The sequence below is a fragment of the Microdochium trichocladiopsis genome (assembly GCF_020744255.1).
Source record: "Microdochium trichocladiopsis strain MPI-CAGE-CH-0230 chromosome Unknown B0I36scaffold_8, whole genome shotgun sequence".
NCBI lineage: Eukaryota > Fungi > Ascomycota > Sordariomycetes > Xylariales > Microdochiaceae > Microdochium > Microdochium trichocladiopsis.
Window position 1 is genome coordinate 367,585 of NW_025763551.1, and position 15,285 is coordinate 382,869.

The 15,285-nt window shown below is 56.3% G+C and overlaps 6 protein-coding genes across 6 annotated transcripts; 2 read left to right on the plus strand and 4 right to left on the minus strand.

The window, feature by feature from the left end:
* Positions 1-466: 466 nt before the first annotated feature.
* Positions 467-2,573, minus strand: B0I36DRAFT_329103 (uncharacterized protein). Its single transcript, XM_046154679.1, has 3 exons — positions 2,292-2,573; positions 1,572-2,058; positions 467-1,512 (listed from the first exon to the last, which is right to left on the minus strand). The coding sequence occupies exons 1-3, from the start codon at positions 2,300-2,302 to the stop codon at positions 817-819; spliced, it is 1,194 nt and encodes a 397-aa protein (XP_046008990.1). The 5' UTR covers positions 2,303-2,573; the 3' UTR covers positions 467-816.
* Positions 2,574-3,218: 645 nt separating this feature from the next.
* Positions 3,219-5,559, plus strand: B0I36DRAFT_249289 (Mur ligase; the record flags this gene model as incomplete). Its single annotated transcript, XM_046150462.1, has 4 exons — positions 3,219-4,419; positions 4,608-4,806; positions 4,920-4,974; positions 5,068-5,559. 4 exons carry the CDS (start codon positions 3,219-3,221, stop codon positions 5,557-5,559), a joined length of 1,947 nt encoding a protein of 648 aa, XP_046008991.1.
* A 77-nt stretch (positions 5,560-5,636) lies between these two features.
* B0I36DRAFT_365441 (uncharacterized protein) lies at positions 5,637-6,850 on the minus strand (the record flags this gene model as incomplete). The annotated part of the gene is made up of 2 exons (XM_046159133.1): positions 5,637-6,127; positions 6,220-6,850. 2 exons carry the CDS (start codon positions 6,848-6,850, stop codon positions 5,637-5,639), a joined length of 1,122 nt encoding a protein of 373 aa, XP_046008992.1.
* A 345-nt stretch (positions 6,851-7,195) lies between these two features.
* B0I36DRAFT_148906 (quinon protein alcohol dehydrogenase-like superfamily) lies at positions 7,196-8,682 on the minus strand. The gene is made up of 4 exons (XM_046148484.1): positions 8,566-8,682; positions 8,486-8,507; positions 7,923-8,418; positions 7,196-7,844 (listed from the first exon to the last, which is right to left on the minus strand). The coding sequence occupies exons 1-4, from the start codon at positions 8,585-8,587 to the stop codon at positions 7,416-7,418; spliced, it is 969 nt and encodes a 322-aa protein (XP_046008993.1). The 5' UTR covers positions 8,588-8,682; the 3' UTR covers positions 7,196-7,415.
* Positions 8,683-11,702: 3,020 nt separating this feature from the next.
* On the minus strand, positions 11,703-13,842 carry B0I36DRAFT_329113 (kinase-like domain-containing protein; the record flags this gene model as incomplete). Its single annotated transcript, XM_046154680.1, has 1 exon — positions 11,703-13,842. A coding segment is annotated over exon 1 (1,793 nt), but the record flags the coding sequence as incomplete, so codon positions are not given.
* Positions 13,732-14,886, plus strand: B0I36DRAFT_329114 (uncharacterized protein). Its single transcript, XM_046154681.1, has one exon. It carries the CDS (start codon positions 13,767-13,769, stop codon positions 14,667-14,669), a length of 903 nt encoding a protein of 300 aa, XP_046008995.1. The 5' UTR covers positions 13,732-13,766; the 3' UTR covers positions 14,670-14,886.
* Positions 14,887-15,285: the final 399 nt, after the last annotated feature.

The following is a 15,285-nucleotide window of genomic DNA, read 5'->3' on the forward strand; positions in this document are numbered from 1 at the left end:
GTTCCGTGCCTGGCGGTCATTCGTAGTGAGCCACCACTCGGTGTAGCTGCAGCCCAGCTCTGTGAGTGTGGGGTTGGCAAGGGATCCCAGGATTGGAGCCACGACAACGACTGGCTGTGACACGCTAACAGGCAGATATCACATTAAGACAACTACACAAACAAGCTGAATTCTTCACTCCAATGGTTATTATCATTTTTTGGCTTGGCGACTAACTTCAGCAGATGGTTTTCTGGACGCCAGGTCTGCAAATTCAAAGACGGATTGGCTCAGCGATTATCAAGACTAACACGTGCTAGTGGTCCTGAGATATTAGCCGACTTTATGCATTGAAATTTGAGTATCGCTAGCTCCTGCATGAGCTCGAGCTAAGTGCGTCATAGGCATGGCGCAATCTCCGTGCTCAGGGTAACAAGATTTCCCACAATCTGGTGTTCGTCCACAACTGCAACTGTGGTCGGTGTTGCAAAAAGTGCCCTTGTTTCAACACGTGAATGATTTTGTTTCTGCAGCATTCCCCAGACCTAAAGAAGTCCTACAGCTGAATGATAGCTATACCGAGATTCAAGTTTCCCGAGAATCAAAACACGAAGAAATCTAAAACATTGGTATTCGAATACAACGCCGTTGCGCCTCCCAAATGAGCCGGCTTTTTCGTACAGATTTGGCTTTAAAAAAGCGCCGAGTTTGATCTTCCATATTCCGTCCGACCCTTAGACTCCGGAACCAAAAACCAAAAACGCCCCCCCGGCTTCCGTCAAGGGGTCAAAATCAACACCCGCTCCAGACCGTGGATACATCGAATATGACGGGTATCTAGTTCGAGTCCTCGCGCATCGAGCGCGTCAGACCAACCTCAGCCCACCATTCGTCGGGGATGTCGTCGCGAGAGACCAAACCGCGGACAATGCGATGCAATCCCGTGAGCCAGTCGCTAGCTCCTTCGTCAGTCGATATGCCTCCCAAAGAGAGATCAGCAGCCACATCGGCATACGAGCGCCGATTGGAGTCAGTGGCTGATCGTCTCGAAGCACCAGCCAGCCGCTGCCCAAGGATTTGATCGAGAGTCTCATCTTCACTGTCGTTAAGTTCTGAATTGTCTGCGACAGGGTCGCAAGGTGGTTCTGCCGGCTCATCCGGACTTGTCATTGAGGTGTTGGCAGACGACAAAGGGACAGTTCTTTGGGACGCAACGGTGGAGGCGTTAGTCGAAGCAAAGGAGGAGCTCGCACTCGGCGGCTGAGGATCCGGTGTCAACGTTGACTGCAAGGTATCCCAGACTGCGTCACCTTCGGGGCTAAGACTGCGGTCGCGATCTCCCAACCCGTCATATGGGCGAAGACGGTTGCGCCTTATGCTGGTGAGCGATCTCGCATGGATGGGCTGGTCAAGCCGACGCAAACGCAGCCGTTCGTCGGAAGTGCCATGTGACAGAGGAGCACGTCTTGCATAGATGCCCTCAGGGCGGCCAGGTCGGTAGTATGTCGATGAGGCAGGATCTTGCCGCTCATACTATAAGTGGATAAGTCAGTGTTCAGGGCTTTGGAGAAATACGGCATCACCCAACTTACCGAACGCGCTCCAAAGCTCCCTGCCCGGAGTTCAGGCAGCCAGGGCTCGCGACCCCATGACGAATAGTGGCGAGGACTGGTACGCCCACTGGATGCCCATTCTATGTGCCTCGATGACGGATCGTCTGGTGATGACCGTGATGTCGGTTCCAGAGATGATGTGCCCCTCTCCGCATTCTGCCTCCGCTGCTGGTGTTCTAACTCGCGTCGTCGCGACACGACATCTTCCACACTAGTGGCAGTGGTGGAGGATATGCTGGGTTCAATGCCTTGTGATCGCACGGCAGAAAGGAGCGCTTCCTCTTCGCCTTGAAGAGTCGCGAGCAGACGAAAGCGATGTTCCCGAGCCTCCTGGATCTGACGGCGCCTTGATCTGACAACTCCTGGCGCGTCTCGGCGAATTGGCGAGCGGGCGTGCGACGCACTGATAGGACTCTTTGCGGCAAGTTTCGAGGGGATGTCTGAGTCGACGGGCGCGATAAAGAGTCTGTAATGGTATTGTGATCAGCGCCTGTTATTGTGAAGAACCAATTGAGACAGACAGGCCGCGCACAGGAGACTCTGCGGAAGCATGGAGTCTTCGCAATCAGGCTGCTCTCGATCCTAGATGCAGTAGAGATGATCGCGAAGCTGCGGTCGCCACGCGCATTGCAAGACCTCTACACAATCGCGTTCTGTGCACTTTGAACCATTGCGACGTCATGCTGGGGATGGACTTACGGGAGCCCCATTTTAGTGGTTAGCGGGTGTACGCCTTGGTGTAGCTGCCGTAGCAACTCGGCGAGCAGGACAGTGGTAGATTGAGAGATCGCAGTCCAGGTCTGGTAAAGCTGTGCCGATGAGAGTAGCGAGGGATGTGAGGTTGCGATGCGTGATGGAAGAGGCGTGCGCGCGCAGGCGAGATGATATCGTCAGGTTGTCGCAGCAATCCGGCTGGGCGCATTGGCGGCATGCAAGTGTGGATGATGGTGTCGAAAGGGCGAGCCCGGGAGGGTCCTGCGCGGCCGTGGGGTCGGACAGGGTGGAGAGAAATCTCAGAGGGAAAGTGTCATGGGGGCAGGCGCCAGTCCCCGTCCAGTCGCACCTGCCGCTGCGCGACACTGCTGAGGCCGGGGTTGGCGTTATCCATGTCATGTCCTGGCCGCGCTCCTGCCGGTGGCGTCACGGGTGCCTTGCCGCCAATCACCGCCGCTAGCACGGTACTTGCCCATCGTAGCCAGAACGCGCCTCGCGCTGCGGTACTCGATTATCGGGCGCCCACCTGGCCTCCACACCTCCAGGGCTGTTTTTTGACGCGTTCAGCACGAACTGCGGCTGCACAATTGACAGGCCCAGGATGGCCCTCCCTTCAAACATTTCTGGTTGAGCTTTGGCCATCCGCAGGGGTCGTTGCCAGATCGATCCGAGACCTGCCCGCAGAACCTCTGGGCAGACAGCAACCCACCAGACAACGACTTTTGCGGCAACCTCGATGAGTCACGCTGCCAGGCTGCATTTCCACTGACAAGTTGCCACCGGGCAACCAGATCCTCGAGTCCACTTAGTGCTGCACCGCCCTGGCACGATCGCGGCTGGCCACGACAACTGCAGAGCGTCGTGATTTCTGCGCCGTGGCTACCGGGCCAATAATCACGCCCAGCCCGCACAATGATAGAACTCGGCCTCGCCCGCGTGGCCGCTCTGCTCAAGCAGACACCACAAACATGGAACGCCATCCACGTCGCTGGCACCAATGGCAAAGGGTCTATCTGTGCATACCTCACGGCGATGCTCCGGGCCAACCAGATCTCCTGCGGCCGGTTTACCTCGCCGCATCTCCTGGACCGCTGGGACTGCATCACCATCAACGACCAGGCCGTGCCAGAGACCACCTTTCTCCACTATGAGGAGTTAATAAAGAAGAGGAACGCCGAACACCAGCTGCGGGCCACGGAATTCGAGCTGCTGACGGCCACCGCCTTCGAGATCTTCGAGGCAGAGAAGGTGCAGGTTGGTGTCATCGAGGTAGGCCTGGGGGGCAAGCTCGATGCCACCAATGTACTCAAGAGCAAAGGCGTCACAGTCATATCCAAAATCGGCCTTGACCACCAGTCTTTCCTTGGCAACACGCTCGAAGAGATTGCCCTTCACAAGTCCGGTATCATGCGGAAAGGTGTACCCTGCGTGGCCGATCTAAGCAACTCTACCACCGTCCTAGATGTAATCAGGAAGCACGCTGCAGAAACAGGTGCTCCGCTCCGTCTTGCTGACCCTTCCTCCAATGCACTCGTGAGTGAGCTGGCCGACAAGCTGGAGCCACACCAGCGGCAGAATCTGGCATGCGCCCATGAAGCATTTCGACTGGTCTACGCTCAAGCGGCCGAGTCCACCACGTCACTTGCCAGCGCAATACGCAGCATGGTATGGCCAGGGCGGCTTCAGTCACTGAGTGTCGAGCCTCTCACAGGTCGAAAGGCCAACGTGGTTCTAGATGGTGCCCACAATCCTCAGTCGGCAGAGGTGCTCGCCTCATACGTGGACAAGCATCTCAGGCCAACATCCTCCGGAGGAGTGACGTGGGTCCTCGCAGCCTCTGCTGGCAAAGACATCCAAGAGATCCTGGGGTTGATACTTCGCCCAGAGGACTCAGTCACCGCCGTGGAATTTGGACCAGTAGACGGTATGCCGTGGGTGAAGCCCTTGGACTCCCACACGATAGTGGGCGCGGTTAAGCGGATGGGTATTTCCCATGTCGAGCGGCAAGAACCAGCCATAGACTTGGCAGCTGCCCTGAGGAACGCCTCCAAAGTCGCTGACGGCGGTCCTCTGGTGATAGCCGGCAGTCTGTATTTGGTCTCAGACATCCTGCGTCTCCTTCGCTCAAGCAGATAGATCAGGCAGAGTCAGTCCAATGGATTCACTGCGGGACAGTCGTGAAGTAAAGTGGGGCTTGACGGATGCTGTTGAGTTGATTGTGAAGATGTCAGGGCCCGTCACACTAACCTGAACGTGTCTGAACGGATTCACATCGTCCCCGTCAAAACTGTGGCCGCAAAGACATTATGCCACCCAATCATCTGGTCATAGTATGCTGCCACGGCATATGGGCTGGCGGTCCAACTGGTGGTTCAGACGAGGCAGGAGAGTGGCTAATTGCGCCCTTCCAAGCCGGCGAGACGCCCACATTCATCGACCACATGAAGGCGGGACTCAAAGTCCTCAGAGATGACAAGGACGCTGTGTTGATGTTCTCTGGGTAAATGAAATATTTCCATGCGCATCTTGAAGATCAACGAACAGTAATTTGGAAGTCCCTGAGCACACATTACTAACTCTTTTCATCCATCTGCGACGACTCGCTGAGTAAAGCGGTCCTACACGTCCAGAAACCAGACTGTCAGAAGCTCTGAGCTACGCCAACCTCGTCCGCGAGAACAGCTACTTCGGCCTTGATCTGCCATCATCAGCAGCAGCAGAAGGCGAGAAACAGGCCCATCAACACCAACCCCACCACCAGACGGCCTCTTCCCCCCCATCTACATTTCACGAGCGCATCCGCTGTGAAGAACGAGCCCTAGACTCGTACTACAACGTGCTCTTCAGCCTGGTCCAGTTCTGGCGGGACTTTGCCCACTCCTGGCCTGCCCGCCTCACCATCGTGGGCCACTCGTTCAAGAAGGAGCGGCTGGTCGACGAGCACTGCGGCGCGATTGGGTTCCCGCTCAACAGGGTGGCGTATATCGGCATCGATCCGCCCGGTGTGCTAGATGACGAGGGGACAATGAAGGGGAACGAGGCGGCGCTAAGACAGTGGCGCGCTGATCCTCACGGGAACGGAGAGGTGCTCGCTGGGAAGAGGGAGAGGAGGAACCCATGGGCTGTCGAGCAGGATCTTTTCTTGACAGAGGAGGAGAGGAGGGCCAGCGGTGTTGCTACGAAGCGATTGAATGGGGACAGAGGGAGAGAAGTGCTTCTAGAGGGAGCAGTACAGCCTTGGTCGACAGTTTAGCCATCGTCCTGAGCTGCGAAAGTACTTTGCCAGGCCTATCGATTCGATTCATTCTGTCTCCACGTAGGCTTGCTCATTTACATTTTTGGCAAAGCAATCTGTTGCTTCTCCTGTTGCTGTCCCGTAGCGCCATCAGCCTTCCCCACAGAATCCAGCACAAACCGTACCGCATCCTCCTTCATCTCCTCGCTAAACTCGTGCCCAGCCTCTGGATACACATTGTCCTCGACATATACCTCGTCGTGCTTGTACCACGCCCCGACAGCGTCTTTGAAGAAGTCCAAGAACGGCTTGGCCACCGCGTACGGGACCAGCTTATCCTTGCCACCAGATAAGATTTGGATCCTCTTCCCACGGATCGTCCTGTCCAGCAGAGAGTGCACCTCTTCAGGCCGGGCTCCTGCCGGCGGGATGGCGTCCGTGCCGAACAGACGGGCTTTCGGGTCCCACCTCTTCGCTGCAGCGACGAGAGCAGGCGGGAAGTCCTTGCTGCCCAGGAACGAGGCGCCGCCGTCGTGGGATTGGAAAGTGGGCAGCTTTGAGCCTTTGGCCCGATTCGTCATGAGGCCTGGTAATGGTTTTGGTTTTTGTAAGCAAATCCCCTCACGAGTCCTCAAAAGTCGGCCATGATCCGATGGAAAGAGGATGGGCAGGACCTACGCATGTAATCCGGGCACCCGATGACCACCACGCCGGCCGTAATCCGCGGGTCCTCAAAAAGCAGCTGCCACGCGCAGTGCCCGCCGAGGCTGACTCCTAGCACGAGGTGCTGGTCGATCGTCTTCCTCGCATTTGCCGTTGCTGCTGCTCCTGCTTCTGGTGCTGCTGTGTCTTCAAGCCACAGGTACCCCTCGAGCACGTCCATCAGATGCATCGTGTCCACGACGGTGCCGGTGACCGTGGCGAACATGTCCTGCGCGTGCCGCGTGTTTCCGGACCGCCACGTGCTGTTGGCCAGCTTGTCCGTCTGGCGCGTGCCGTGATTCCGCTGGTCAAAGGTCACGACGATGAGGCCCCGTCTGTGGCTCTCGGTATCGCCGTTGTTGCTGTTGCCACCCCTGCCGAGCTGCTGGTTGAAGCTGGACACCATCCGCTCCGCGACTTCGGCCATGTCCTCCTTCCGCCGCGTCCGGCCGTGATGTAGCCAGAGACACGAGACATTCGTCTGAACGGGAATCAGCTCAGATAGACCGAATATGTCAAGTGCGAGACCGGCGATAGATATCGTGGTCTTGGAGACGCCGTTTGATGCGGAGGGCGCCGCATCTCTGGATGCCTTGGAGCTTGCCATGCCAGACCGTTTCATGTGAGCTGGAGTTTCAGCTGGAGATTGAAGTCTTTGGCTCGTACGCAAGGTGTATTGGCAAAAGTCGTCAATTGTTTTATGATCGGTAGCTGGAATGCGGGAGGTTTGCATCTGACCCAATGGAGAAGCAGCGGTTCAGAACCGACCTTGGGACGATCTCTGTGGGGCGGGGACTCTACCAAACGGCACTGCACTAAGCTGTCAACGACTATCAACATCGCGACGTGTGAAATGAGGCGTGGCCTTGAATCCCAACGCATTGCTTAGATGTATGACGGGTAATTGTGGCCATGGCATAAATCAAGCGTGAATGACCAGAGGTGTAGAAGTTTATAGGTATCTAACGTTGCGTGATATCCACGCGAGCTTGAAATTCAAGTGCACAAATCACCAGATATGCCGGACATACCCTTACCCTTAACGCCGTACCAAAAAGAAAGCAAAACCGCTGCGCAAAGCATTCGAACAGGCATATGCTCCAAGAATGATCGCAAGGATACCATCGTGGATACCATTCTACTGGGACACGTGGAATGTCCAAGCATGTTAGCTACCGCGATTCGGAATAGTCGTTCAGGGCAACACAGACAACGCCCCTATGGTGTCCGTTATACTGCCGAATGACCTGCTGGCTGTGCAGCTCCCACAATCGGGCATAATGATCAGAGCATGCTGTCACAAGGTAGGCGCTATCGGCACTGAAGGCACAGTCCCATACCCAGCGCTGATGGCCGCTGAGTGTCGCTTCCAGCGGAAATGGCTTGGGCTCTCCAGCTGCGTCTTGGAAGCCCGCTCTGTCTTGTGTCATCTCGACCTCCCAGATCTTTGCGGTGTGATCCGCGCTGCAGGTCGCAAGCTTCTTCACATCAGGCGATAGCAGGATCCGCGTGATATACTCCTTGTGAGCACTGAACTGAGTGATCGGGATCATTTTAGTCGCATCATAGGACTGTTCCAGCGACCAGACGTATACATTTCCCTACAGAAGACGAAGCCTTCTATTAGAACTTGACCTATGGGGTGGTCGTGGACCGGCCACGGTCGGGGAATGACTTACAGTATTGTTTGCCGCGCACAGTAGAGTGCCATCACTGGCAACAGTGACACTTGAGACTGACACATCAGTCTCAGGAATGAGGCGATGAGAGCACTCGTTCGCAGCAAGATCCCACATTCGGACCGCTCCACCTCTGTCGCAGGCAATTATCTCTCCCTGATTCGGGTGGATGACTACATCGTTCACCGGCGAGCCATGGTTGTAACTCCGCTGAATGGTGCCACTGCGTGTCTCCCAAATCTTGACGGTGCCATCCTCGGAGCTTGTGACCATCCACTTGCCCTCGCAGTGGAAGGCGACGCTGGTGATGTTGCCTGTGTGCCCTTCGAAGGTCAGGAGCGGGTTGGGGTTTGTCGACTTGATATCGAACAGCTTGACCGTGTGGTTGCCTGCAGCAGCTAGGAAACGCTTGTCGGGCGAGATGCAGAGGCGGTTCACTTGTGAGTCAGGATGCTGGATCGTGCGCGAGCATATTCCCGAGAGTGCCTCCCAGAATCTGTGGTGGGTGTGTCAGTCGATCGCGTGCCTGGAGCTCGTGTCGCAAATGGTCGGCTTCGGAATACCTGATGGTGTGGTCATAGCCAGCTTTCTAGTTGTTAGCACCTGGGCGCGGGGGTTGCAAGATCGAGATGTGGGATGTTACCTGTGCAAAGAATGACAGACATGTTGGCGATGTCTGGTGTTGATCATGATCATGGCTGGTCTGCAATCACTGACTGCTGCATGCGCACATCCTCGTGCCAGCGACCTGGAGCTTTCGGTCAGAGCTTCCCCGTGTGGGGTAGAGCTGGGCACCTGAGCATCGCTCTATCCGGAAATGCATCTAAGCAGGCTCAAAGTGGGGACACTGTCTGGGTCGCTCCTGCTGACTTACACCCAGCAGCCCCCGATGAATTGATTGAATGAGCAAGAATTCGAAATTGGAGCGACCAGACCCTTCGTACTTGAATACGCGTACCTTCCAATACCGGGCATAACCTTGGAAAGGCCCGCGCAGATGGTTTCAATTCTCCAGCTTTCGTCACATATTTACAGTACAACAAGGTCCACCCCTCTACCAAGCTGTTCCAAATAGCGACCTTGGGCCACTAGTATTTGCCTCGCCTGTTGTCGAAATGTGACCGTTTCATCTCCCAGTTGTCGGTTCTCCGTTGCCCCCGGTCGACGTCTTGTGTACGCCTGACCCAGGTCTTGAATCTGTGTCCGGTGTTCCGTGGAAATCATCATCATAATCAGGTAAGGGCACTGTTGCGTGCAACACAACCCCAGTGTTATTGCAATGTTCGCAGTCCCTGAAGCCTCAGGTCAGCTTGGTAATTTACAGGCATTCAATCCTTAGGTGCCCACATTTTGAAGGATCCTGCACATCGAGGGCATGTTGTTGGCATGTAGTCCATCAAGAGTGTAGTGGTTCTGTGCTGCGCCATGGTACATGGGGGTCGCCTGAAGCGGACGAGGGCAATCCGATCTCAGACGCCTGTGTAGGAGATTTCTGGTTGAAAATGGCCACAAAACATTCAAGGTACGCGCATTTACGCCTACGCCCTCAGAAAGACAAGAGTTCACTCTTTTATAGCCGACCTCCTCCTCAGCTCGAGACAGGCCCCGAGTGGCGATGTGCCAACACATCACTTTGGTTGGCGAAATGACGATCTTGCCAAAGGCACGGTAGTCAATCAAAAGCCCCTGGACGAGCAGACTTCAGATTCACCAGCCCTACTGCGATGCTACCCAAAGGCAAACAGCACACGAACGATGGTGCGCGCACCACACCACTTTGGCTCAAGTCACCCGCAAGGCTGCACACGCCATACATTCCATGCGTGAGTTCCATGCCGCATCACTCTAGGCAGCTCGGCCTGGCTTAGCCGGAACTGTGGCTGTTCCTCTCCGGTGCCTTTTCATTCGACAAAGCCTGCCATGTGCAGATGAGCTGTTCATCTAATACTCATGAACAGCCTGAATGCAAGGTGGTATGACAAGATCACGCACTTGCCCGGTACGAGGCATGCTCAGGCACGCAAGAGATGCGAACAGCACTTGCGGCTTCCATCGTAACTCAACCACATACTGGTCCGCAAGCATCACGCAACGCTCGCTTCGCCACAAAAGACCTCCAGTCGTCAAAGATCAGTTCTGGCTGTTGTACATTCTAGCAAGTGGTTTAGACGACATCAAACAGCACCCGGCCGGCTCCGTCAAAGCCTCGTTCTTGTGTTCAACACAATGTCATTGATCTTTTTTCCAGCCGAGCGCAGACGCCGAGGACAACTCGTGCATTAAAAATCCAGGATAATGGGGGTGGGGCTGGCCCAGACTCTGAGCTATAAGCCTACGACTACCTCCGGTCCATGCCGTACCACCACACGGCGTCGAAAATGACAATTTAACCCTCGAGGGTCAGGCTGATCACTTCACAAGCATGGTAGGTACTTATTCATCCGTCTCATCTTACCTTCTTTTGGCGGCAGCCTTCCAGGATGTGCATTTCTGGCAGCCTTTCGTGGTTGCCTCGTTTGGTGTGTGGCCAATCAATGCCATCCGCCCCGGTGGTCGACACGCCCGGCCGGATGGATGGCCATGGCGATGTCTCGCAGGACTCAGCCGCCGCTCGCGTGCAGGACATGTTACCACCACGTCACTGTGTAAGTGTTACCTTGCGTCCGACTGGAAAGTCCGCGGCAATTGTCGTTCCCAAGTGAACATGCTGCTGCGTGGTGTGCTGCAAGGATCGTCTCAGCAACTATTGATGGCTACCAAGTTGCGACTATGCTGCGAGAAGTGAAAACGGCGTGGCACGGACATTCCTGTCCACGAGCGGCCTTCTCAGCTAGCAGCCCCGCCGCTTTTCTCTCCATATCCTCTCTTAGAGAGGTTGTGTTATTTCCAGCTTGTACGACGACAACGTCGGGAGGAGTGGCGATCCGGCAGGGGCGGTTCAGCCCTGTCTGTAAGACTTAGTCCCTGATACCGTCGTCATTGCTTTCCTCCCGCTGTTTGTTGCAAAGCTCTACCTCTGCCCTGCCTCGTGGTCCTCTGATATCAGCATCATTATGCAATACTAGATTTAACTTGGATAGGCAAGCATGAAGTATGCCTGCTCACTAGAATGCAAGAGCACTGCCCCTCTTCGAAAGCCACTGTCCTCGGCCAGCTATTGTTAACACATTGTCTCGTTTTCTAATTCTCCGTGTTGGTCCTGGAACCAGTGCATCCCTGCAGGGAATCACCGAGGCACACGTGTTCCTGAGGCAACGTTACGCCAAGCGTCGAATCCATGGTCGGACAAAAGCCAGCAAGTCACACAAAGGTCTGCAACAAGTCGGGTATACTCACGATCGAATTCGGCGATGAACGATGTGGGCTAGCTTGTCGGTAACAGGGGGTCGGAAGATAATCTTCGTGCCGATTCACCGCTCCTTCGTCCAGCTACAGTACCAGCTTCGTCGCTTCTTCTCGCACGACCCGATGTTCACGGTGTGGCGAACTCTAGAGCGTAGCCTGTGCTGTTTGTCCATCGGACCGGCATGCCCGCCTGTTTCAAGTATACTTCTCCAAGTGCGATCTGAAATGGGTAAAGATGTGGCCACCCTGATGTCAGCAGCCCAATTCTGAGGGGTTCGCGAAATCCCCTCTCTCGCACAACTGCTAGCAATGTCACCAGGGATTGGGCGACTTGGGACATCTTCCATCCTAGGTCAAGCCTTCTAGCCATCTCTAATGAATAGCAACAACGTGCCTCGTCCACAATGAGCCGGCAACTCCAAGAATAAGACTCCATTGAAACGCTCTTAAGAGTCGTAGCGATATTGTGCGTCTTCGATATTGTGTCTCTTGCTGGAATATCTATGAGAACCATTGGGAGTTTCCAACAAGATCATGGGTTCTTCGTCGATAGAACACAGGCAATCAACCCCTGAAACAGTCTGGGCTTGAGCTGCTGGTCTGGACGCTCTGAACCCGTGAAAACTTCAAGAGCCATCAGTCAACTACATCTTTGCTAGCCTTGTACTCGATGAGTATCTTCTCGACAGCGGCCCTGACCCTGCTACCATTCCACCGCTCATCAGGATCCAGCGCCAGCATACCCTCCACGAGCGCAACGACTTGGTCTGCGATCCCGTTTTCTACCACCACCTGCTGCTCCAGCTGACGTTTCTGCTGTTCCTGGTGGCGCAGATGATGGTCTCTAACCGCGCAGCACCGCCGTATATCCTCGGCAGGGATCCTGCCGTCCTGGATGGCCTTGAGCATGTCGACGCGCTGCATCGCCGTGTGGCAGCACGCGAGCATCTCTACGAGGACGACGCCGAGGGCGAAAATGTCCAGCTTCTCGTCTAGATTGCGGGGTTTGGCGCTCTTTCGCGTAGGTTGTTGCTGCGGCTGCGGAGGCTGCGGAGGCTGTTCTGGTCGCCTTCTCCCGGGACTAGACGGCTGCGAAGACGGCGGCCAGCGCGGCGGCCGGTAGTACATGGTCCCGACGAGATGCTCGTCCTTGTCTGATGACACTTCGCTGCCAAACACGCCGCTCAGACTCTGCTCGAGCGAGTCTGGAGACGAAGAAGAGAGCCCTTCCCTCGCAAGCTGTGTGACCAGTCCGAAATCGCCTATACGCGGATTCAGCCATATCGGAGATGATTTATTCGTTGCCGAGGATGACGTTGGCGATGATGATGTTGTTGGCGGAGTACCAGATGAACTTGTGTTTGCCGCATGGCAGCTGTCGCAGTCTCCGACGTTGCAGTACCCGCTATGCGACGACTCCGTCGTGCTGGGACTAGCTGGTGACAAGAAGATGTTGCCTGGCTTGATGTCACGGTGTATCAGCCCCTTGGAATGTATGTACTGCAGCCCTGTCAAGATGGACAGCAGGAGCCGCAGGCTGGGTATCAGGTGGAAGCAGTGCGTCGGCGGCCTTGTCGGCGACAGGTACTGCGCCAGCGTCATCGGGTAGAGCGACATTTGGATGTGCAAGACGTGGACCGTTGGGTCGGGGACGGTTATACCTGTGGGGACAATGTCCCTCGCCGAAGCGCCAAGCCTGTCGCCATCGGTGAATATGTCGCTGTCATCTTGGCCCTCGGATGACGATAGTTCCTCGATCCTGTTTGTAGAGCCTGGTTGCTCAGACCACTGAGGGCCCGGGGGACCAGCAAGGCTACTGTGTCCTGCTGCTGAGGGTTGGCCCGAGTTGGTGTCAAAGCCGAAAACAATGTCGTTGCCAGCAGATACCTCATGCTGCTGAGGACTGTCCGAGAAGCTGGGTTCGCTGTCGCTAGCTGTGTGAAGTGGATGATGCTCAAGCAGCTTCGGCTGCCTCCGTGGGTTCCCTGCTCTCATTTGCGCCGCCAGCGGGGGCGCATACCCTACTCTCGTCGTCCTCGCGCGTCCAGCATTCTCCGTGGCAGAGTGACTCGGCTCCTCGATCCACGTAGCATGATACCTGACAATGTTTGAGTGATCAAACGTCGCGAGCGCGCGGACCTCTCGCAGCAACTTGCCCAGGCGGTCATGCCCGCCCTCGCAGAAACTCTTGCTCAGCCGCGGCGACAGCGGGATCTTCTTGACGGCGTACATCCTGTCGTCGAAGCGGTTCCAGCACTTGAACACGCTCCCGAACCCGCCCTTGCCAAGGAAACTAATCTCCTCAAAGGACGTCTTGTAATGGCTCGCCCTCTGAGGGGGTACTGGCGGCTGGCGCAGGGAGAGCTGGAGGTCATTCGCCGGGTGCGGGACGTAGGGAAGCCTCATCCCCATGCCCATGTCCATGACCCGCATCGGGATGACGAGATCCTTGATATCAGCGTTGTTGTTGTTGCTGTTATTCGGCCGCGCAAAGACTACATGTTGACCTCCAAGATCGCTGCTCTCGTCGTCGTCGTCGTCGACCTCGTCGTGAACAGACGACACAAGCCCTCTCCTCCTGCGTGTACGGGCACCCTGTTGCTGCCCCTCTGCCACCAACGCCGCCGCCGACGATCCATCATCAGACTGCAGCGTCTCGACATTGACGCCCGGAAGCGCGAGGCTGTCCAACCCGAGAAGGTACTGCCTCCTCATCTCGGCATTGTCCCCCGTGAAGGTCGCCGCGTCCAGGACGCCGCCCGCTGCCAGCCGCTGCGTGGCCTGCGCGAGCAGCTGTGCGCCGAGCTGCTTCACCTCGGACGACTCGCGGTGGTAGCCCACGCCCGGGTTCGCCGCGACCAGGAAGTCGAGCGCCCGCGAGTGGTAGTAGTGCTCGAGCAGGCCCGCCATCATTATGTCCCGGTGCGCGGCCGTCGAGGTGCCATCGCTGCTGCCGAACCCCCCGCCGCCAGTGGACGACAGCTCGCCATTGGTAAAGAGGATCTCCGTCGACGGCGCCCCGCCACCGTCACGGTGGGAAGGCGAGGAGGCGGCGACATGATCATCATCGTCTGTGCCGTCCGTGCCGGCGTGCGAGTGCGTCTGCGAGAGGCTGCTGTGGCTGTTGTTATCATTGCCCTGCCGGGACGCTCCGGTGTCCTCTTCCGAGTCAATCGTCCTCGCCCTGTGCAGCAGCACCCTGGTCCTGGTCCTGGTCCTGGTTCTGTTCCTGTTGCTGCTGCCGAGTTGTTGTTTGCTTGCATCGCCCTGGCCGTGGCCGGGGGGGCTGCGGCGCGTGTGAGTATCATTGTTGTCGACTTGGCCTCCTTGTTCGGCACCACCACTGCTCCCTCTCTCGCTCCCGCTCTCACTTTCATACTCGGACCCGTCGTCGGACTCTGAGGTGCTGCTCACGTCCGTCTGCCGCCGGAACATGCTCATGTTGGCGTCATGCGGTGGCTAGTCTCCATTTTACTCATTGCCCGTGTCTCTCCTAGTTTAATCCACTTGTTGCCGGCGGGAGTAGTGATTCAAAGAAGGTCGGGGCCGGCGCATGCAATGACGTTGGAGGGGTCCAGGGCCTGCCTGGTATTAAGTCCAGTAGTCCTATCGTTGATCAATCACGTGTGGGGCCCCGAATGACTACGGGCTTGGGGCCTGGGAACTACGAGCTTCTTCAACGTTCCAGCTGAAAATGAACAGCACACCGCAGTCCTGTTCCCAGATTGCGCTGCGCTGCCTTCGGCCTTCCCCGTTGTCTATGGATGGCCACGTGTTCAGTGAGGGTGAGCAAGGGGGCCGGTTTTTGAATGGTAGGCAGCAAATGCGCAAGTGAGGAACAACAACATCATCACGTCTGGTTCTTCACTACGCTACGAACAATGCGGATTGGCTATAAAAGTCTGGGCTGGCAACTCTGTTGTGAGGGGCGATATCATTCCTCTTGTATTATTGTGCTATATGCCATCATCTCCCACTGTCTAAACAATACACTGCACTCCCCTGTCTTATTAACAGG

What these genes read in the sequence shown, in the direction of transcription:
- B0I36DRAFT_329103 (XM_046154679.1), bottom strand. An exon ending in GGAGCTTTGGAGCGCGTTCG is followed by an intron (nt 1,513 to 1,571) that starts GTAAGTTGGGTG and finishes ATCCACTTATAG; the next exon opens with TATGAGCGGCAAGATCCTGC.
- B0I36DRAFT_148906 (XM_046148484.1), bottom strand. Translation starts at nt 8,587, where the DNA reads ATGTCTGTCATTCTTTGCACAG. An exon ending in GTCTGTCATTCTTTGCACAG is followed by an intron (nt 8,508 to 8,565) that starts GTAACATCCCAC and finishes ACAACTAGAAAG; the next exon opens with CTGGCTATGACCACACCATC. An exon ending in TGTGCGCGGCAAACAATACT is followed by an intron (nt 7,845 to 7,922) that starts GTAAGTCATTCC and finishes CGTCTTCTGTAG; the next exon opens with GGAAATGTATACGTCTGGTC.
- B0I36DRAFT_329114 (XM_046154681.1), top strand. Translation starts at nt 13,767, where the DNA reads ATGTTGACCTCCAAGATCGCTGCTCTCGTCGTCGTCGTCGTCGACCTC.